The sequence below is a fragment of the Meles meles genome, chromosome 2 (assembly GCF_922984935.1).
Source record: "Meles meles chromosome 2, mMelMel3.1 paternal haplotype, whole genome shotgun sequence".
In the NCBI taxonomy this organism is placed as follows: domain Eukaryota; kingdom Metazoa; phylum Chordata; class Mammalia; order Carnivora; family Mustelidae; genus Meles; species Meles meles.
In genome coordinates this window covers 171,909,102-171,932,322 of record NC_060067.1, presented here as the reverse complement: position 1 = coordinate 171,932,322, position 23,221 = coordinate 171,909,102, and the positions used below count along the sequence as shown (strand labels likewise).

Sequence of the window (23,221 nt, the reverse complement as noted above, 5' to 3'; positions counted from 1 at the left end):
GAGTAGGATATCCCATGATCACAGTTACTCCTGCCTTCAGCCTATTTATGTCATGTTTTAGAAGGTTCTCTATGAACCTGTCGGCCATATATGAGCATCACATGGCTCTGCTGGAGAAATTTAGGGTTAAAACTCTGGCTTACACTACTCCAAATCGTACTGTTCCAAATGAAGCAGAATTAATGGCTTCATTGCCTTTTTTTAGGTCAGAGATGCAAGATTACTTAATATACGATGCACACACAAATATTTAGGTATTATGGGAAATAATACACAATCCCACTTCCCAAAAGATTTTCCTTTTGGGATCTTTTCTTTTTATTTGCTGCAATTGTTCCGTTCTTGCATGATTTTGAATTTTTCAGAAAGTGTTAAAAAATTTTAGTATTAAGAAAATAACTTAGAAGTAATTTAGTGCAGGATAATAAACAGTCATTAACAACATAAGGCCACAGTTTTCCTGGTCCTGTAATTCTCTGAATATCCAGAACTCTTGAGAAACTGCCTTGAGTACTTGAGTTCTATAAGTAGTAGAGGAATTTCCTGCCCTCTTTTAACATATATAAATATATAATCACATACCATGTAATCTTCTTTTAACAAACTCATGTTAATTTTTGTTATTCCATGATATAAACAGAGTGCTGCCTTAGAGATCTAACACAGTGTTTAGGGCTAACTAACCCTACAATAATTGGCTCTCAATTGCTGTTTCATGAGCTTGTGTGTTAGCTTCCTGAAGTCTGGCTTTCTCTTTTTTTTTTTGGTTGCTGAGGTCTGTGTCCATAATAACATTCTCACTCCTTTTTTTTCACTTCTGTTTACATTTGGAAACCAGTTACCAAAGTATGTGGAAAGAAATTGTTTTTACAATACTGAGTTTTAGTTTAGTTTTGTTTTTTTTAAACAAATATACTAGCTTATTCCCAGCTTCTGGAAATAAACCATGTTATAGCACCCTCTATACTGTAAAACACTAGATAAATTAATATTATCATTACCTGTGCTAACATTTTGGACTAGGAATATTACTAGACAGGTAAAAAGCCACATAATGAGAGTATTCTGAACATGAGTTTAACTCATAGAGCACTTATTATTCCTTACAACACTCTGCTAAATGGGAAACCTGAGGCATAAGTAGTTTACAAATTAAACAGAACACTAATGTGACTGCTATACTACAAAGTTTAATTTTTTTGACCAAAACTTATTTTTCAACTCTTTAAATTTTAATGCTAAAGGAAAAAAATAATATCTGACATTACTGAGCACTTATCCTCTTCTAAGTGATTTACATGTTTTAATGATCACAATGAAGCCTCTGAGGTGAGTATTATTTTCACCCCCATTTTGCAGATGAGGGAACTGAGGTACAGGCTAGCTGGGTAACTTCTAAGGTTATACAGCTTATAAAATGTCAGCACTGAGTCATGAAACCAATTTGGCTTTATTAAAAATGCTGCCTCACCCCAAAAAGTTGGTGACTGATTGCTTTTTATATCTGGAAACCCAAGCTACTTACATGTAGTATTATTGCATACCATTTGTCCAATTATTTCTGGGAAAACCAACCATTCACTAAGTTTGTTAAATTATAAAAACTTAGATAAAAGGGTACTCATTGAAATTTTATTTACATGTAAGTAGTGTGAAGTATGAAGGCAATTTCTCTTAAAGAAAAAACGTTCCCTTGTCATTCTGACCATGTGTCAGGCCAATTTTAAACAACAGCTTTTGGACAGGTTACAGAAAAGAAAATCGAAAGCCCACTGGGATTAAGTGGTTGCCAAAATATGCTGTTACTATGGACATTTAAGAGTCACCAGTTTCCTCAAATGTATGAAGATGAGCGGACTAAAATGTCCTCAAGATCTAGCTGTGAGTTCTATGAATCTAGAAACAGAAGGTAAAGGGTCTCTGAAAACATACCTTGAGTATTCTTGAGGATATGGGGAGGAGTACCAGGTGTGAATTTCATACTTCCCAAACTCAATGACAGAGGGACAGCGGACTTGTGGATCAGGGGGACCAGTCACTCCAACTTTCTGTACAGTCAAAAAATACATCACAAAAGTCAGCTAAATGAAATCTACCAAGATATTTTAAAAAGCTGAAATTAAATGTTGTCTTCTCGGGATTCAGAAGAACAAAAAAAAGCCAGGAATGACCTAACAAGTTTTGAAATAAGCTGTATTATTTTTTTGTAAACAGGATATTCAAGCAGAGAACAAAAAATACTAATAAATCTTTTAGAACCAAATGCAACTGGTGTCATTGCATTTTCCATATTTAATAAGACTGCGAATATTTTCCGCAATTAAACTCACTCCCTTAATGACTTAGTTATTAAAGAGAAGCTTCTGGCATTTGGGGATGTAAGACAAAGAATAATTTTTAACAAGGAAGGAGGAGCTCTGAACACTTGCCAAGGTCATACACACAATGCCTCACCAGACAACAGAAACAACCCACTGAACACGTGAGCACATAGAGAAAAGAGTGACTTTCTGGTTTGGGAAAGTATGTAATTTTAAAAGAATATAACAAAACAAGTATCAAAAGAGTCTTCAATTCATTTTACACTGCCCCTAAAATTCCCTTCATTAGTAGCTCTTTATAGATTTAATCAACAACAACAAAATGCTGTTATACACATACTGTTACCCCTTTTATCTACCTTCTGTTTATAATGAAAACAATCTCTATGCCCCCATCTCTGCAATAACCTGAACTACATTACCTAAAAGAAAAAGAATTTGTAAAGCTTTTGGGACTTCCACACCAGCATTTTAAATATAAGCCACTGCTGATGACTACAAAGATCAGGTTTTAAAACCTTATATTCAAGAGCAATTTGATTTGCCCTATAACCAATAGAGGAAAATATTCATACACATATGTATGTATATGGGTCAGTATATTATGCATGTAACATACTGTATATTAATGGATACATTGTAATATATTGTAATATAATGGATATTCTATAAACATTAAGACTTAGCATGGGGTGCCTGAGTGGCTCAGCTGGTTAAGTGTCCACTCTTGGCTTTGGCTCAGGTCATGATCTCAGGTTGTGGGACTAAGCTCCACACAGGACTCCATGTTCAGCTCAGAGTCTGCTTGTCCTACTCCCTTCCCCTCTGCCTCCTCCCCTACTCTCTTTAAAATAAGTAAATAAATAAAATCTTAAAAAAAAACACAACACTGACTTAAGAAAAAATTTAGTCTAATCAAACACAGTATTAATAACCTTTCATCAAAAGAATAACCAATATTATCCTTCAACTTTATGGTTTAAAAACTAGAGAAATTTACTTAAAGTCTCTTGTTGGAGCCCACAGATACACACAGCCTCAGACTCCCCTACACACTGACTTAACAGAAAAGATATTTTTATTCACTGTTTTATGTAAATTCATAGGAAGAAGCCTCTTCACTACAACTAACAGGAGAACTCTCCCTGGCCTTTCTAATCATTCTTTTATAAAAAGGCCAAGGGACTTATCTGAGGTTTCATACTGGAAGACAGCCAGGAAAAACCTCAACCTCTTCCTTAGACATCTCAAAACAAAAGACAATTTTCAGTTGGATCAATTGTGTTATGACACCAAGGAGTACTGGGGCTCTTCCAAATGCAGAAATCATTAAAAACAAACACACACAAGACAAGGTTAAAATAAGATTTTTTCATTTCTCGAAACCAAATTAAAACTTTGTAAAAAGGCTATAAAAACACTGTGTTTTAAACTACATTCCAGAATCAAGTACTCTAACTCATAAAGCAGCATCTTTTAACCTACCTTCAAAGCTCAAAATAACAAGATCAATAGTATAGAAAGTATCAGAATAACCAAGTAACAGAAAACAACTTCCTGAGCCAAGGATCAGACACAAAGCACAGAAGCTGAAAAGATGCACCTGCTGAGGCACTGCCTGTTGTTTGAGAGCTTTCCCATCAGCCGCTCGTTGCTCTTCCAGGCGGATGCCCAATGTAAAAGTGGATATCCAATTCCAGTATAACTGTTTGCACATCACCGCAACTAAGGCAGTGTGTAAAACTAGATTCACAGCAGGCTTCCCCACTGCGTTTACCTATCCTCACCTTTATGCACTGTGAAATGGCTGGCACATGCGCGCATCCACCTCTGTCCTCCACCACCATCTCCAACTCCCTTATGAGAGTCTCAAGAGCCTGTGTATTTCCGTTTACTAAGGTTTACAAATTAACAAGGCTCTCTGCAGTGAGGAAGCAACAGCTGCATCCAAACCACTCATTAACTCAGTCCTTGCCAAAATCAAACTGTCAAATCGCCATGACGGGCCAAAAGGGTGGCTCAGTCAGTTAAGTGTCTGCCTTGGCTCAGATGGTGATCTCAAGGTCCTGGGATCAAGTCCCATGACAGGCTTCTTGATTGGTGGGGAGTCTGTTTCTGCCTCTGCCACCCCCCCTTACCCCCTCACTTGTGCTCGCTCTCTCTCCGTCTGTCTCAAATAAATAAAATTTAAAAAAAAATCTGAATGACAAGGTTAGTTTTGCTAGGTTTTATTTTTAAATTTCGCCAAAATACTCTCTCATTAAACAATCAGCTTTCTAGGGGCGCTTGGTGGCTTAGAGGGTTAAGCCTCTGCCTTCGGCTTGGGTCATGGTCTCAGGGTCCTGGGATCAGACTCTCTGCCCAGCAGAAAGCCTGCTTCCCCCTCTCTCTCTGTCTACCCCTGCCTACTTGTGATCTCTCTCTTTGCATCAAATAAATAAATAAAATCTTAAAAAACAAACAAACATGCAGCTTTCTAAAGCAGCAGCTATCTAATATAATCAAGAACACAGGGGCACCTGGGTGGCTCAGTGGGTTAAGCATCTGCCTTCAGCTTAGGGCATGATCCCAGGGTCCTGGGATCAAGCTCCATAATGGGATCCCTGCTCAGCAGGGAGTCTACTTCTCTCTCTCCCCTTCTGCCCCCCTCCCCCCACCTGTTCTCTCTCTCTCAAATAAATAAAATCTTAAAACATACACACACACAAAATTTTTTGAAACTAGAATTCTGCCACTTTGTCCCTCCTTTTCATTTGAATATGCCAACATTTTGAAAAGATGACATACATTCCAAGTCAGAACGGACCTTTCAATCTAAGAAAGTTAAGGGTGGGGGGCACTAAATGCCTAGTAATTGGTATAAACCAAAAGGTAAGTTTAAATATGCCTATGCTAGATAATAAAACTTTAATTACTAGCAGTTTATAAGAAAAGATTATTACTCTTCTGCAAAACCTCCACCTCCACCAAATGACTCTAATTCTAATTTCCAATATACAGAAGGAAGTCTTGCAGTACCCTCCAAGTTCAGATCTGGTACAAACATGAAAATTACAACTGATCTACAACTGATATATAGTTCCTCTCTCTTCCTCTTGCCTTCCATCAGATAGCTCCCCCTCAACTTTCCCTTTCCATTCCCCATGGAGGAATGGCATTTTGAAAGTGGGAGTGGAGGGGAGGAGTGTACCCTTATTATTAGTATGAGAATGTGAAGTGTAAGGAAAAGAGGTCTTTCTGGTATTTGAACATTTTCCTATAGAAACACTAATAAAAAATAATTCTGTTCATTAGGGATTAGAAGTTGCATGATGAAAGAGAGATGTAAGAATGAGTTCACATTCTCCAAAATGGAGGGAGCATGAACTTAAAGGAATAAAAACAATCAGCATTTGTGGTGCCAATACTGTCCCACACTCTACGCCTTATACTGTTAGTCCATTCCTCAAAGTAGAAAACAATATGCCTACTTCACAGATGGGAAAAAAGGCTCAGAAAAGTTAAGAGCCAAAAAATTTCAGGAAAGGGACATCAATAGTGAAGAATAAAGACAGAAAACAACAAAATGGGAGTGGTCAAATACGAAGTACGTACTGCCCTCGATTAATGTTCTGAATTCCAAAAGTTTTAAGTTTTTTTGAACTGGAATTTAGTTTTCCTAAGAAGTGAAGCTACAAGTTCACAGACTCTTATCCAAAACCCTTGGAACAGAATGTGCTTCGGAATCTTGATTTTTTTTCTGATGTTAGCGAAGTATTACATATGTATTTGAAATCAACAGTCCCAGTAGGATTTGGGGCAACACTCCATAATCAGATACACTAATATTTCTGTAGCAGAGCACATGAATATTCATATTAAATGGGATAAATAAAGAATATGTATAGTCTCATGTCAGTTCATGCCATGGTTCGCCAACAATTCTGTTTAGGTAAGTGAGATCTTACTGTAGAATGAGTTATATATACTTTTTTCATTCTCCAAAGAAGATACACAGATGGCCAATAAGCACATGAAAAGAAATCACTAATCATTAGGGAAATGCAAATGCAAACCACAATGAAATATACCACTCCACACCTAGTAGGATGGATACTATCAAAAAAACAGAGAATAACAAGCATCTGGAGAGGATGGGCAAAAACTGGAATCCTTGCGCAGTCCTGGTGAAAATGTAAAATGCTGCAGGCACAGTGGAAAACAGTTCGGCAGTTCCTCAAAAAATTAAACAGAATTTCCGTATGAACCATTGATATATAAAAGAATTGAAAGCAGGGACTCAAAACAGGTATTTGCCCATCCATTTTCATAGCAGCATTATTCACAATAGCCAAAACGTAAAAGCAACTTAAGCATCCATCAGATGAATGGATCAAACATTCAAGTGATACATACACATATCAATTCTGGTAAGGGAATTCTGAATGAACCTGGATGAACCTTAAAGAAGTTATGCTAATTTAAGTAAGCCAGACACGGGGAGCCTGGGTGCCTCAGTTGGTTAAAGCCTCTGCCTTCGGCTCAGGTTGTGATCTCCGGGTCCTGGGATCAGCCCTGCATCAGGCTCTCTGCTCAGCGGGGAGCCTGCTTCCCCTCTCTCTCTGCCTACTTTGATTTCTGTCTGTCAAATAAATAAAATCTTAAAAAAAAAAAAAAAAAAGGTAAGCCAGACACATAAGGGTAAGTATTTTATGATTCCACTGAGGCCTACCTACAGGAGTTAAATTCAAAGACAAAAAGTAGAATAGTGATTGCCAGGGGCTAGAAGAAGGAGAAAAGGGAAATTATGGTGTAATGGGTACAGAGTTTCAGTTTGGGAAGACAAAAAAATTCTGGAGACGGATGGTGGTGGTTGCTGCACAACAACGTGTACGTGTACTTCATGTGATTGGACTGTATTCTTAAAACAGTTAAGATGGTTCATAACAAATGACTTGGAGGACATTGGGAGATGGAGAGGAGAAGGAAGTAGAGGGAAATTGGAAGGGGAGGCGAACCATAAGAGACTATGGACTCTGAAAGACAACCTGAGGGTTTTGAAGGGGCGGGGGTGGGAGGTTGGGGGAACCAGGTGGTGGGTAATAGGGAGGGCACGTATTGCATGGAGCACTGGGTGCTGTGCAAAAACAATGAATACTGTTACACTGAAAAAATAAGTAAATTAATTAAATAAATATAACCCAAAAAAAACCCCACACAGTTAAGATGGTAAATTTTATGTTATTTTTATTTTATCACGGTCGTATTTCATTAAGTTTTCAGGAGTCTGGATCTCAGAATTGTAGATATGATTACAGACTACTTCCTGTCTCTTTCTTCCCCCATGCCTTTTTTGTTCATCTACACTCAGGTATCTCCCTTGCTTTACCATTACATACTGATAAAGTCCACAATTTTATCTTCAGCCCTATTACCCTTTCTCACCATAGGACCTCTAATCCAGTGTCTCTACCAGTTTTTCTCTCAGTATGTCCTCTTTTCTCCTAAACCATCTTAGATTCCAAGGTCTTTTACTGTACCTTATCTTTGCATATATCTTTATCTTCCCTTCCTTTCCCCTGATGCAACAACAAAATCCCAACTCTGGTTAAATTTACGTTTCCACATAATCCAACATCTGAATATGGTTAGAGAAAAACACAGAATCACACTGACTGTTCTCAATTTGTAATTCTTAATTACCAATCTCAAATGGGCCCTTTGATGCTTCTCTAACTCCATTCACTCTCCCATTTTCCTTAAAAATGACTTCACACTTTCTCCTATCTCCTCAAGCCTCCAATACCTCTTAGCTCATCTTCACTTCCAATCAATGCCTTTGCTCTCTACTACACTAGAAAACTAAGAAGCAGTCAAAAGAGAACTTCCACAACTTTCCAAAGCCACATCTGCATGTCTACCCTCTGTGCCCAAAGAGCCTGCCATTCCTTAATACTGTAACTCAACTGTCTGTGCTCCCATCTAAAATCAGTGCCCCACTTGCATACTGGACAATTTTCCCTTCCTCCTTTTCATCAACAGGTTTCTCTCCACTGATCATTCCTATCAGCATATAAATAACTGTTATTTATTTCTTCCATATTTAAAAAAATGGGTACGTTCTTTTGCCCTCACATCTTCATCCAACTATTCTCTTTCTCTGTTCCCCTTCACTGCAAACTACCTCAAAAGAGTAGTCCCATACTACTTCTATAACCAATTTCTCTTCTTCCAGTCCTTTTTGAATGAGCTCCAATTATATTTTCATCTTCCCCTTCCCTCATGGAAACTGCTTCTCAAGGTGACCTCCATGTTACTAATCTGATGGTCAATTTTCAGTCCTTAATTCACTTGACGTTTATCTGCAAAATTTTCAATTCCTTCCTTCTCGGAATTTTTTTTCCACTTCATTTGTAAAGAACCAATATCTCCAAGATTTCCCTCTTCCACTGGCCATTCCTTCTCCTTTCTCCAATCTCTAAAACCTGGAGTACCTGAGGAGTTCTCAGAGCTCTGTCCTTTCCTTTGATGACCTCATCTAGTCTCCTTCCTTTTAGTACCAGCAACTTACTAACAAGTTCTACATTTAAAATTTTCAGCTCAGACCTACACTTCGAACTCCAGACACATCTACCCCACTGTCTACTTGACATCTCCTCTCCTGAATACCTTGTAAGAATCTTAATTTTAACGTGTTCAAAATTAAACTTCTGATCTTTTTTTCCTCAAACCTGCTCCTCCTTAATTCCTTGTTTCACCATCCAACCCATCGGCACATCCCAATGGTCTACCACCTTCAAAACACAATCAGAATTCCAATTCTAACCCTAACACTATGTTCCAAACCACTGTATCTCCTACTTGGATAATTCTAATAGTCTCCTAAGTTTCCTTCTTGTTTTTCTATTTCTGCCTCGATCTACACAGAAGCCAGAGTGATCCTGTTCAAACTTAAGTCACTCTTCCACTCAAAATCCTCCAAGGGTGGCTATCTCCCTCAGAGTAAAAGCCATAGTCTTTAAAATGACCTAGAAAACCCTATCATATCTGACCTCCCAATACCTTTTTGTCCTCTCATTACCTAATTTCTATTCTACCCTATACTTACTTGGCTCCAACCACACTGGCCTTCTTTTTGTTTCCTTGACCATGCCACATACAAATCCCAAATCAGGACCCTGCATTTCCTTCAGGGTTCTGTTAAATGTCAGAGAGTCCCTAACTCAACAATTTAAAACTGCACAAATCAACCCTTTGCTTCTGAATTCTCTCTCCCTCCCTTGCTTTCTTCTGTAACACTACCACTTGGTATACCATTTACTTTAACCTAGCCCCAACCCAACTAAACTGTAAGCTCCTAATACAGATTTTTTTTTATCTGTTTTGCTCACTGTTGTATCTCCAGCACCTGGCAAATGGTAACCTGTACTCAGCAGTATTTGTTAAATGTTATCTATGACAACAACCTCAGCTACTACCTAGTAGTTCCATCTATCACCTGTGTGCTGATAACCCAGCATATCTCCTACTAAAACCCTCCTGGACCTGCATATCCATATATTCAATAGCCTACAGAAGTCCTCCATTTTAGATTTTATACACGCCCCCAATTTACATAAGCAAGGTCTCTCCTATCAAAACAGTTCCTCTTTTTTTCACATTTAGTATCACCTACTCAAAAGAGAAGATCACTAGGAGATTTATCTGGTTCTACCCTCTCCTTCAACCCCAACTTCCAATACCCTATCTTTCCATTCTTTCCTAAATCTTTCTCAAAATCTCTGCCTACCGTATCTCCTCCACCTTCATTTGGGTCCTAGGCACTTTTTATTCTGATTACTATGATCACTGGACTGGGGGATGTCCATGTTCAGGTCTCACTCAATCCACTGCTCACTGTATCACCAAAGTTGAGCTTCTAAGCACAAATACAATTACATCACTCTTTTTAAAGTCTTCAATAGCTCCTCAAGAGCTATTTAACTCTTTGAAAGAACTCCTGTAACTAAAAAGTCAAGCACAAACTTCTTAACATCAACCATGGGACCTGTGTGACCTGGTCCATACTTATAATTTCAATCTCATCTCTTACTTGGAACTCCAGCCAAACAAATTGCATGCAGCTCCAAGGGTTCAATAAGCTTTCTCAAACCCTAACTGTTCTTTTTGAAATGCCTTCCTCTTCTTGCGCAATCCTAAGTTCTTATTCATTCCCTCAACAGCCTGTTCAAATATCACCTCTTCTATAAAGACTCCACTAACACCCCTAGACAGATGCCCTCCTGTTCATTCTCATTTCATCTCATGTATATTTCCATGGTAGCACGATAGCATGAACTAGAAATTAAGAGTTAAGGATCTGGAATCTGACTGCGTGGGGTTCAAATACTGACTCTGGTACTAACAGCTATATGACTCTAGGTAAGACAATCTTTCTAAATCTTCATTTCTTTATCTGTAAAACAGCAATAAGTAACAGGGTTATACTAAATGAAAAAAAAATGATATATAATGCTCTATGTAGTACCTGGCACACAGTAAAAGGGTATCTATTACTAACCACATGGCTTTGTTTACCTATGTATCTTCAACTGGAGAACAGGGACAGATTTTCTATTTACCTAAGTATTTCTAACACCTAATACCAAGATAACCAGCAAAACTCACATTTATCAAGTGCTCATTATATGAATGACACACTTTGCAAATATCAGCTCCTTGAATAATTATCATTCAGTCCCTTCAACAAATCTATTAAGTAAGATCACTCAGCAGAGGCTGTTTCTAGTACCTAGGCTCTTAACCACGACCTTAATAAACACTCAGTAAAATTGTGCTAAACTGTCAAACCAATGAATTCAAAATACATTTAACCAGCCTTTAATATGTGACTGGTAATTCATGCCAAGACTAATATCCTCTAGGGGCGCCTGGGTGGCTCAGTGGGTTAAAACCTCTGCCTTCGGCTCAGGTCATGATCTCAGGGTCCTGGGATCGAGCCCCACATCAGGGTCTCTGCTCAGCGGGGAGCCTGCTTCTTCCTCTCTCTCTGCCTGCTTCTCTGCCTACTTGCGATCTCTGTCTGTCAAATAAATATATGAAATCTTAAAAAAAAAAAAAAGTTGTTTCCTTAAAAAAAAAAAAAGACTAATGTCCTCTTAATCGCTTTCCCCTACCCTTTTTAAAGGCGGGGGTGGGTGTTATGGATAGGGAGACAGCATCTTAAATAGTCTCCACACCCAGCTCAGAGCCTGATCTGGACTCAATCTCACAATCCTGATTAAGACCTGAGCTGCAATTAAGAGGCAGATGCTTAACCAACTGAGCCACCAAGGTGCCCCCCACCAACTACTAGCTTTTAAAGCCTCCAAAATTCAGCCCTATACTAGTTATTCAATATATTTCTTACCATTGCCCAACAAAAATTCACTCTGTTTTATCTATCAAAACTAAACACAAGCAGTTCTTTCTTTATATGGTGCCATTAACTCAAACTTGTGAATATCTAAACTGAGATCAAATCCCACTCACCAGAGAAATGTATAAAGAATGGACATGATTCTACCAGGCACATGTTTCCATTAACACAGTACTATGCAAAGCAAGGACTATCTGTACTATGACACCTTTATGAGCAACTACTGTGTTTTCTACATCATCTCCACAATATGACTTGCATATATTAGGCCCTCAAGTATCTGTTGATCTGATGGACCAAAACTCACAATGTCTCTCATATTTATAGTTGTCATTTATCCCTCAAAGCTCAATTTAATGTTATTTATCCTACCTGGTAAGCCCTCATTCTCTCCATTTACCTAAATCTCAATCATCCTTTAAGCCAGCTTCTTCTGTAATCATCTCGTATCATACCAACTCTTAGTAATCTTAGTATACTCTGACAATATGGGAACAATCTGTATCATTTAATACAGCAGTGACTTACATAAATTCACATTCTTATGTCACTGTGGCTTATCTTCTATGTACTTTTCCCTACTTGGCTTTAGTACATGCCTTATGATTTTGATGCCTCTATAACTTTTTTTTTTAACAGCGTAATGCAGGATGTTATTGTGATTAAAAGGGCATAAGATGTGAAGCTGCACAGGCCTGAGTTCAAACCCTGCTTCTGCCATTACTTCAAGAAAGTCATGCAACTAAAAGTCTTGATTTCCTCATATGTAAAATGGCATTAACAATCCTTACCTCATAGGATTAGGGAAGTTGTTGAATCTAGTATATTCTATTTTAATAACTGTTCAATTCTTCAGGTAAAGAAAAAGATTATTTTAACAGCCCAACAGATTTAAAAAATGCTCTGTTACTTTTCTACAACCATACCAAGAAAAAAAAAAAGCAATCATATTCTTCTGAATTAAAAAGCATTAAAATTAGTATGGAAATACAACATGCTATTTGCTGATATTTTATGTAAAAATCATTGTATATATTTCAAAAAGGCTATTATGTTCCAATGGAATGAGATGAATACAAATGCTTCTTTCTGGTGATAGAAGTTTTAAGAAAAACCATTTCCTCCAGGCCCGTAAGATTACTGTTGGAAAAAAACTCCAAAACAAAAGCCTATACTACTAATTTCTCATACTTCTATTTTTCTTTGCAGAGGTGGCGCTTTTAGTAAACGTATTCATTGTACAGCTAATGAAGAAACATAGTACCAGATAAATGATATTCTTACTCCTGAAATTAAAAAAAAAATCAAAACCAATTAATAGAAGTTCCTTAATAAACATTTCAATAATTCTTCACTCAGGGATGCCTGGGTGGCTCAGCAGGTTAAAGCCTCTGCCTTCGGCTCAGGTCATGATCCAGGGTCCTGGGATTGAGCCCCGCATCAGGCTCTCTGCTGGGCAGGGAGCCTGCTTCCCCCTCTCTGTCTCTGCCTGCCTCTCTACCTACTTGTGATCTCTGTCAAATAAATAAATAAAAATCTTAAAAAAAAAAAAAAAAGAATATGAAAAAATAAAAGTTAAGAAAAATAAGTCTTGACTCAATTAGATAACACACCATACAAAACTTAGTTACTCAATAAAATCACTATAAGCAAACACTGGACTTGCTTTTCTTGGCACATTTCTTACTAGACTGTAAGCTCTATAAGAATAAAAACTGTATCTTACTCATAGCCTCTACACCTAGTACAGTTCCTAGAACCAAGATGGCATGAAATAAATAATAAATGATAGGTTGTTGGTTAGATGAATTCCAAAATTAATTCCTGTATCACTTATCTTTTACTGGTACAGCTGCAAGATCACCTAAGACCCTGTAATCTCCCCGCAATATTTCTGAAACAAACTTTGAGCAAGCTTCTGCTGAGCCATATCTAGTCTCTCAAAAATTACTTCATGCATTATCTTTATAAACATTTTCAAAACATCACATAATCTAACCAATGGTAACTTTCCCAATCAGCTTCAACCAACTGAAGTCAGAGAACCTGGGAGTCAACCCTGGTGTCCTCTTGCTCCTTCAAACTTATCAAATATCACCAAGTTCTGCTGATTCCATCTCTAGAATATATTTTGAATCTGTCCACTTCTCTCTCATTTCCACTGCCGCCTCTACTCTAAGTAGCTTCTTTTATTTGAATCATTGAAAAAACCTCTAAGTAGGGTTTCTGTATTCCATTCTTGCCTAATTCTAATCCACTCTTCATATAGTGGCCAGGAAAAGAAAAATTTAATGCAAATTGGACTTTGCTATTTCTTTGCTAAAAATCATTCATTGGTTTCCTACTACAATAAAAACCAAATCCTAATTTATGTCCTCAGCCTCTCTCTCCAGCTTCATCTTGTGTGACTCTTTTATTCACTATTAAAGTTATACTGGTCTCCTTACAGTTGCTCAAATTTACGAAGTTCTTATATGTCTCAAAACATTTACACAGGCAGTCCCCTTATGTCTGAAACATTCTTCTCTCTAGCACTTTGACCTGCTGAACTTCTACTCATCTTTTAGGTCTCTGTGTAAACTATTACTTCCTTAAGAGAGGAATCCCAACCTCCAGCAATCCAGATCAGGAAGCCCCTGTTATAATCTCTTGATGAATTCTTATTTTCTTCCCATTACCTATCAGTTTGTAATTAAAGACTGTTTATATATGACTGTTTATTGTTTTATTGTCTCACTCATAAAACTGAAAGTGTCATGAAAGTAAAGTCTATGTCTTTTTGTTCACCCTACAGCTCTCACACCATGCCAGGCACATGAATACTAATGAAATAACCTCAGGGAGAAATACCACCATCATAAGAATTTTAATTCACTGCCAATGAAAATAAGCACAAGTTAGAATTCAAAAGTCCAGCTGTTTATTTTCTCGCTGCCAGATATACACAGGGACAACCACAAGTTTAATAAAATGCTGGAAAACACACAGTTAACTAGATTACTGTTGATACAAATTTATATCGTCTCCACTGGGCCTCAGCAAGGCTCCGCATCCCTTTTAACTCTTTCTAGTCAATCTTTCTCTTCACGTGCTATTATTCCAACTCCTGCCAACCAGACATCTAGACTAAAGAAAGAGCAATCCAGACAGAGGGAGCAGTAAGTAAAAAGGCTCCAAGACAGGAGGGTGCCTGGTGTGTCTGAGAAAGAGGAGTCCTGTGGCTGGAGTCAAGTGAACAAGGGCCAGAACAAGGGGAGTAGCCAAAGAAAAAGGCAGCCTTGAAATGCTACAGTCTTAATAATAAGGATAAAGACTGTGGTTGTTAAAAATTCTAAGCAAGTGCTTGCTTCAGCAGCGCATATACTAAAAATTCTAAACAAGACTGAAAGACATTAAAGGTTTTCTGTGCAGAGGAGTGGTATGATCCAACTTAAGTTTGAAAATATTTACTCTGGCCCCTGTATAAAGAATACAGAATAGAGACTCGGGTGAGGGACAAAAGTAGAAGCAAGGAGATTAAGGATATTACAACAGCCCAACTGAGAGATAATGGTGGCTTAGACTAAGATAGTAAAGGTAGAAATATTAAGTAGTAGTAGTCATATTCTGGATATATTTTGAAGGTGGAACCATTAGAAGTTGCTGATGGATTAAATAGAGTACAAAATAGAAAGAGAGAGAAAATCAAGATATCTCTTTGGACCTGAGCAAGTAAAAGGACAAAACTACCATTTATTCCCACTCTCCATTAAAAGAAACCAAGATGCCTTAGAGAAATAGCTGTATCTACAGCTAGAACAGTTAAGAGCCAAGAACATTTTCACTGTGGTCAGAAGGAAGGATGATGATATACACAAATATTGAATCATTAGGTTGCACACCTGAAACAAAGAGAATGTTATATGTCACGTACACCCAACTTTTAAAAAGAGCTGAATAAATTGAACAAAGTTTAAAAAAAAAAAGATGGGGAGACATGTCAAAAGGACACAGCAGCTGGCTTGAAGAGTCTCTCCTGCCCAAATCTGGAACAATGTTAGCATCAAAATAAGTATCAACAGCAACAAATCATAATTCATAAAATAAAAATCTTTAAGTCTAAAGGGAATGAATAAAGAAAAAAAGCCTCTTCCTTATAGAAGAATACCAATTAATAAACTTTATGAAAGAAATTATGGAATTAGAAAATCATCTGTTTAGCAACCAAAAAAGTAATAGTTTCAGGCAAGAATCACCACTGGGTGTTAAATCCAGCAGGTAGAAGTTTGATGAGAAACAGGGTATTTACATGGTTTCAAAATGTATTGCCAGAAGATACTTACAGAAGGAAAATAATTTGACAGAGAAGAAATTCCACCTTAACAAAGGGTTCAGAGTTAATATCAACTGTAAAAGGACACACAAATACTACATACCTCCCGACATCATGCGCAGAGGACCCATCACCTCTACAGTATTTCTGCCAGAAGTGGATCACCTGAATCTAATCATGGTGGAACATAAAACAAGCTCAAAGTGATGGACAGTCTCTGAAATAAATGACCTGTGTACTTCAAAAATGTCAAAATCATGGAAGATAAAGACTGAAGAACTGTTCCAGACTAAAGGAAACTAAGGAGATATGACACTTAAAATACATGATCCTAGGGGCGCCTGGGTGGCTCAGTGGATTAAGCCGCTGCCTTCGGCTCAGGTCATGATCTCAGGGTCCTGGGATCAAGCCCCGCGTCGGGCTCTCTGCTCCGCAGGGAGCCTGCTTCCTCCTCTCTCTCTGCCTACCTCTCTGCCTACTTGTGATCTCTCTCTCTCTGTCAAATAAATAAAATAAAATCTTAAAAAAAAAAAAAATACATGATCCTAGACTGGATAACGACCGTTGTTTTTTCCTTTTGCCATAAAAGAACATTACTGGTACAACTGACAAAATTTGAATAAAATCTTCAGATTGGATAATACAACTTATCTGTGTTAATTCCCCATTTGACAATCATACTATGATCATGTGCAAGAACATCCTTATTTTTAGGAAATATGCACAAATGAGTAGGAGTAAAAGGGCATTACCATTATGTCTGCAACTTAGGGGGAAAAAAAGTTCCTCAAAAAAAGAACAACTACCTCCTCCTTTGAATTCCCACTGAACTCCATGTAAATTTCTACCATAGCACCTATAATACCATTTTTCTCATTGGTAGGAAAGAAATGTACCTTCCAAGGTTAAACACAACCTGCCCAAAGTAGAACTCAATAAATGACAAACCACAAATTGAACCAAGATCTAGGTGACTCAAAGCCAATACTTTGTTAAATCATAAGATGGCAAAATGCTCAGCAAATGTTTGCTATTTATACTGTTTTTATTTTTCAAAAATACTCGCATAATGACCGACAAAGACAATCTGTTCACAAATGGGTTTCTTAATCCAAAGAGTGTCACCTATACAACAGGAATCCCCAGCATCAGCCTTATAAACTCTAACTTTCAAGACAAGATAGAACTCAACTTGGCTAACATAGTGAGTTGGTGGCAAAGAAAAAAAAGACAAAGGATAAATGAACATGATCTAGAAGAGCCTTCACGAACTAGCCTTTGTGCTTTTCCAATCTCATCTCTTATTATTTCTACCTAATATTCTTTATCCTATGTGAAAATTTATTTATTCCCACAATTAAGCGTGTTTTCCCCCATTTTCAAGTCTTCGTGCTTCTTTTCTTTTTTTTTTTTTTTTTAAGATTTTATTTATTTATTTGACAGAGAGAGATCATAAGTAGGCAGAGAGGCAGACAGAGAGAGTGAGAGGGAAGCAGGATCCCCGCTGAGCAGAGAGCCCGATGTGGGACTCGATCCCAGGACCCTGAGATCATGACCCGAGCCAAAGGCAGCAGCTTAAACCACTGAGCCACCCAGGCGCCCCTTCGTGCTTCTTTTCCTTCTGATTATATGGGACCCAATTCCTTGTCATCCTGATAAACTAGTACAAATTCTTTAAGACCAGCTCATATAGTATTTTCCCTCAATGGCCAGGCACAGGTAGATGCTTGTTCCTTAGTCTCCCAAAACACCATGTACCCTACACTTAAACCTTCCATATGAATGAAATAATTTACTTACAATTCTCTTCTAGACTATGTTTGGGAAAAGGAATCCTATCATTCACTTTGGCATCTTTAGCATTTGAAAGTTCTCTGTCTATACATTCCTATCTTGCTATATGTCCCAAAGGATTCAGGCAACAGCATTTAATAAATATTTCTAGCAGTAATGAATATGGGTGTTTTATCACTTGAAAAAAGTGTGGTTTTGTTTTTGGGTTGGTCAAATCCCAAACTCTTTTTCATACATAAGACAGAAAATAAGCCAAACTCATTTCATAAGGTAGTCAAGGGGCACCTGGGTGACTCAGTCGGTTAAGCATCTGCCTTCAGCTCAGTTCATGATCCTGGGGTCCTGGGAGCAAGCCCCACATTATGCTCCCTGCTCAGGGGTAGTCTGCTTCTCCATCTCCCTCTGCCCCTCCCCTTGGCTTGTGTTCATGCATGCATGCTCTTTCTCTCTCTCTCAAATAAAGAAATAAATCTTTATTTAAAAAAAAAAATGTTGATAGCCAAAGGAAACCTATTTATCTGCAAAACCAAAGCAGTCATAATGGGTTTAAAAGGAATATGTTAACAAGCAGAACTATGTACACATACGACATCTATTTGCAGATCAGACAGATAAATGAATTGCTATTTGCAGATCAGATAAATGAATTGCTGTTACTGCTTTACCCCAGGATAAATTAATGCTGTTTCTTGTCCAGGACCATATTATTTGTCCAATCTGAATATCCAACTTTACCTGCAGTGCTTGTTCTTGGATATCACGAAATAATTCCATATCTTTCTCAGTCATGATTTCCTGGCTCCCAAAAAGCCGTTCCTCACTTTCTTGTTTGCCATCCCAGCCATCCTGATTGTCTGCACATAAAAAAAGAGCTCACATGTTATCAATATTATCCTTAGTTTAATAAATGGACTAGAAAAAATTTCACAAGCCTTTCAATTTGAAGACCTTGATATTATTTCTATAAGAAGACAGCAATAAACTGACACCTGGAAAGATGGGTCAGTAAATAATATGTACATAATATATCTGCTTATAATGAGAACTTGACCTGTCCTAAAACTTCTTAAAATTATTACATAACTAAATTTTAACTTCATTAACATATTATATTTTAGTATATAATACATACATTTATATAATATATACGTATATATAATATATATATAAAAGTTGGATGAGCATCAGGTGATGTGAAGTGCTGAAACACTATACCGCTCACCTGAAACAAATATTACACAATATTATACCGTGTATGTTAACTGTAATTTAAATAAAAACTTAAAAGAATAATTACACAAAAGCAGAACAGGAAAAAGGTCTAAGGAATATGAAACTATGAAGTAATATGAATATAAAATTTTTAGTATGAATTTAATATATCAACATTCAAACACTGCTTTTCCTTTTTTGGTAGTATGGAAGAAGTTTATGCTACAGCAGGACATGATTTTCATCACATGGTACCAAAACATGGAAAATTTGTTCCTTTTATAAATCTTAATGGTTCTATGATCTTCATAAGGCCAGTCAGTACATTCTTATCTCAGCAAAAAGATAACCTTCAAAATGGCTACCATACTCCCCTCACATTCTGGGTGCCCTTTTAAATAAGCAAAACTCCACAAATCTGAGGATCACAGATGATAATCCTCTGGCTAAGTATGAGAAATTATAATAATCATTCAGTAACTTATGTATCTTCCTCACGTGGGGAAGGAAATTCATGAAAGGAGTATTAGGGGATTATGTAGATTATTATCTTCCGCACTTGAAGATGACACCGCTGATGGACTAATTCCCTATTTGTATAAGCACAGCAGAAAAGATCAATTCGTGACAGTTCCTTTGATATTAAATAGATATATAGGCTGTCTGTTATTCACTTAGTATAAAAAGAATAAGGATAAGGACTCACTGCTAAAACTACTCCTAAATTGAAAAATATGGATCTGAAGATACTACGTGACTTTAATGCCCCCTAGTGCATGACACAGATGGATGCAGGCACAGAATTAGTAGAGCATTCAAGAGCATTCTATCAGATGGTACAGACTGTTCCTTAAACTCTACAATTCATAAAGAAATTTACAAAGCCAATTACAGCAAAAACTCACACAAATGCAAAAAGTCAATATTGATTCTCCATATACTTTACCCATCTTCTCTAATAATTTCTAGTTCTAAAACTTTCCAGGATATTCTTGTAATAATCCATCTCCAGTCAAACAGTTAATTAAAAAATGCCTTTCACTAGGATCTGCTTTCGATTCTTTCCTCTTAAGTCCACCTAAATGGCTTGCATATTTTCTTAGATAAATGTACTCAGACTGGAGCTACAGTGTACATGACTGATAAAGTCATGAAAAGTACTTAAGTGCTTACACAGTAATTAGTTGATTGCCACTCTGGTGAAAAACCAATAAATACAGCATAAAAAGGGGGACCTGACAATGATGAGAATTTCCTCTCCTGTGCTGGACCAATCAACCTGCTTATTCCTATAGAAGCAGGAATGAAGAAGCAAATGAATACAATCACCAATAAGACAATCTGGGGAAGGAAATCAACATTAAGAAATTCTCTTGCAGTATATGAGATACTGTATCTTTGGCCCTTGTGATCCAAAGGAGTCCATTCTCATTCTTCTACTTTCCTCAGACACTTTTCTACTTCCTCACAGGGTTAAGTCTGTAAACTAAAGGCACTAAAGAGCAATGAGACTGGTTTAAATTTTAATTTTCAAAACAGCTAATGAAAATTTCTCTCTTCTGACTTGCATTACCTGCTAGACTCTTAAGTCTTCTCTACAGATCTTTTCTACTTTGAAAACTAGGGAACTAGCCTGAAACATAAGTATGAAATGAATAAAAAGAGGGATGTTACACCTGATAACACAGAAATACAAAAATCACAGAGGACTACTACTATCTACAATTATACCCCAAAAAACTGGACATCTAGAAGAAATGGATAAATTCCTACAAAAATACAACTTACCAAGACTGAATCATGATGAAATAGAAAATATGAACAGATCAATTACTATTAAGGAGATTGAATCAATGATCAAAAACTTCCCAACAAACAAAAGCTTCACTGGTGAATTCCACCAAATATTCAAAAAACACTTAGTACCAATCCTCCTCAAACTCTTTCAAAAAACACAAGGCAGAACTCTTTCAAGCTCATTTTATGAGGCCAGCATTACCCAAGCCAGTCAAAGATAAAGAAAAGAAAATTACAGGTCAATATCCCCAATGAACACAGATGCATTTAAAAATCTTCAACGAAGTATTAGCAAACTGATTTCAGCAATACAATAAAAGGGTCATATACCATGATCAAACAGGATTTATTCCAGAGATTCAAGGATGGTTCAATATCCACAAATCAGCTGATACACCACAATAACAAAATGAAAGATAAAAATCAGATGATCATTTCAAGATATGCAGAAAAGGCATTTGAAAAAATTCAACAACCATTTACAATTAAAAACTCTCAACAAGCCAGGTATAGAGAGAACATACCTCAACATAATAAAGGTCATATATGACAAGCCCACAGCTAACATCATATACAATGGTGAAAAGCTGAGAGCTAGTTTCCTCTAAGATCAGGAATAAGACAAGAGTTAGGGTTACTACTTTTATTCAACATAAGACTGAAAGTTCTACCTAGAGCAATTAGGCAAGGAAAATAATAGATATCCAAGTTGGAAAAGAAGAAGTGAAACTGTCATCCCTATTTGCAGATGATATAATATATAGAGAAAACCCTAAAGACTCCACCAAAAAACTTAGAACAAATGAATTCAGTAAGCTTGAAAGATATAAAATCAAAACACAAAAATCTGAATTGTTTCTATACACTAATAATGAAATAACAGATACCAGAAAAGAAATTAAGAAAACAATCCCATTTATAACTGCATCAAAATGAGTAAAATACCTAGGAATAAATTTAACCAAGCAGGTGAAACACCTGTACATTGAAGACAAAACACTGTGTGTGTGTGTAAACACACATATACATGACATTAATGAAAGAAATTAAAGACACAAATAAACGGAGAGATGTTGCATGATCATGGGTTGGAAGAATGTTGTTAAAATGTCCACAGTACCTAAAGCCACCTACAGATTCAATGCAATCCGCATCAAAATTCTAATGGTATTTTTCACAAAAATGGGAAAAAAAAATCCTAAAAATGTGTATGCAACCAAAGAACCCAAACAGCCAAAGCAATCTTGAGAAAAAAGGACAAAACACTAAAGCTCCCTGATTTCAAACTGTATTACAAATCTATAGTTATTAAAACAGTATGGTATTGGCATAAAAACAGACACGAGGGGCACCTGGGTGGCTCAGTTGGTTAAGCAACTGGAGTCCTGGGATTGAGCCCCACATTGGGCTCCCTGCTCGGCAGAGAGTCTGCTTCTCCTGCTGACCTTTCTCCTCTCATGCTCTCTCTTTCTCTCTCAAATAAATAAATAAAATCTAAAAAAAAAAAAAAACCAAAAACCAAAAAACAGACACAGAGATCAATGCAATAGAATCGAGCGCCTGTGAATAAACCCATGCATATATATAGTCAATTAATTACAACAAAAGAGCCAAGAACATACAATGGGGGAAAAGATTGCCTTTTCAATAGTGTGAGAAAACTGGACAACCACATGTGAAAGAATGAAACTACACAACTCTTACACCAAGTTACTCAAAATAGATTAAAGACTTGAATTTAAAACCCGAAACTGTAAAACTCCTAGAAAAAAACATTGGTGGTAATCTCCTTAACATAATTTTTGACAATCATTTTTAATATCTGATACCAAAACCAAAAGCAACAAAAGCAAAACCAAACAAGGGGGACTGTATCAAACTAAAAAGCTTCTGCACAGCAAAGGAAACCAACAGCAAAATAAAAAGACAATCTACTGAATGTTAAGAAGATATTCACAAATCATATATCCAATAAGGGGTCAACATCCAAAATATACAAAGAACTCATTCAACTCAATAGCAAAAAAGCAAACAACTCATGAGATACCCAGGTGGCTCAGTTGGTTAAGTCTCTGACTCTTAATTTCAGCTCAGATCAACACCTCAGGGTTGAAAGATCCAGCCCTGTGGTGGGCTCTGTGCTGGGCATGGACCTTGCTTATGAATCTCTCTCTCCCTCTGCTTCCCCCTCCCAAGCACGTTCTCTCACTCTCCCCAACCCACCATTAAAAAAAAAAAAACAAACTTACAAAAACAATCCACTTCAAAATGGGCAGAAGATCTGAACAGACATTTTCCCAACAAAGGCATAAAAATGGGCCACAGGTACATGAAAGATGCTCTACATCATTAATTAACAGTGAAATCCAAATCAAAAACATAAGGAGA

General features: G+C 37.0%; 1 protein-coding gene across 2 annotated transcripts in view; it reads right to left on the bottom strand.

Moving 5' to 3' along the window:
• The window catches only part of KAT6A (lysine acetyltransferase 6A), a 114,165-nt gene that overhangs the window by 23,266 nt on the left and 67,678 nt on the right, over positions 1–23,221 (bottom strand). For both annotated transcript variants that reach the window (XM_045994874.1, XM_045994884.1), the window contains exons 8-9: positions 18,560–18,678; positions 1,933–2,048 (exon numbers count right to left, since the gene is read on the bottom strand). In XM_045994874.1, coding sequence (XP_045850830.1) covers positions 1,933–2,048; positions 18,560–18,678 — 235 coding nt within the window. The remainder of the gene's footprint in view (positions 1–1,932; positions 2,049–18,559; positions 18,679–23,221) is intronic.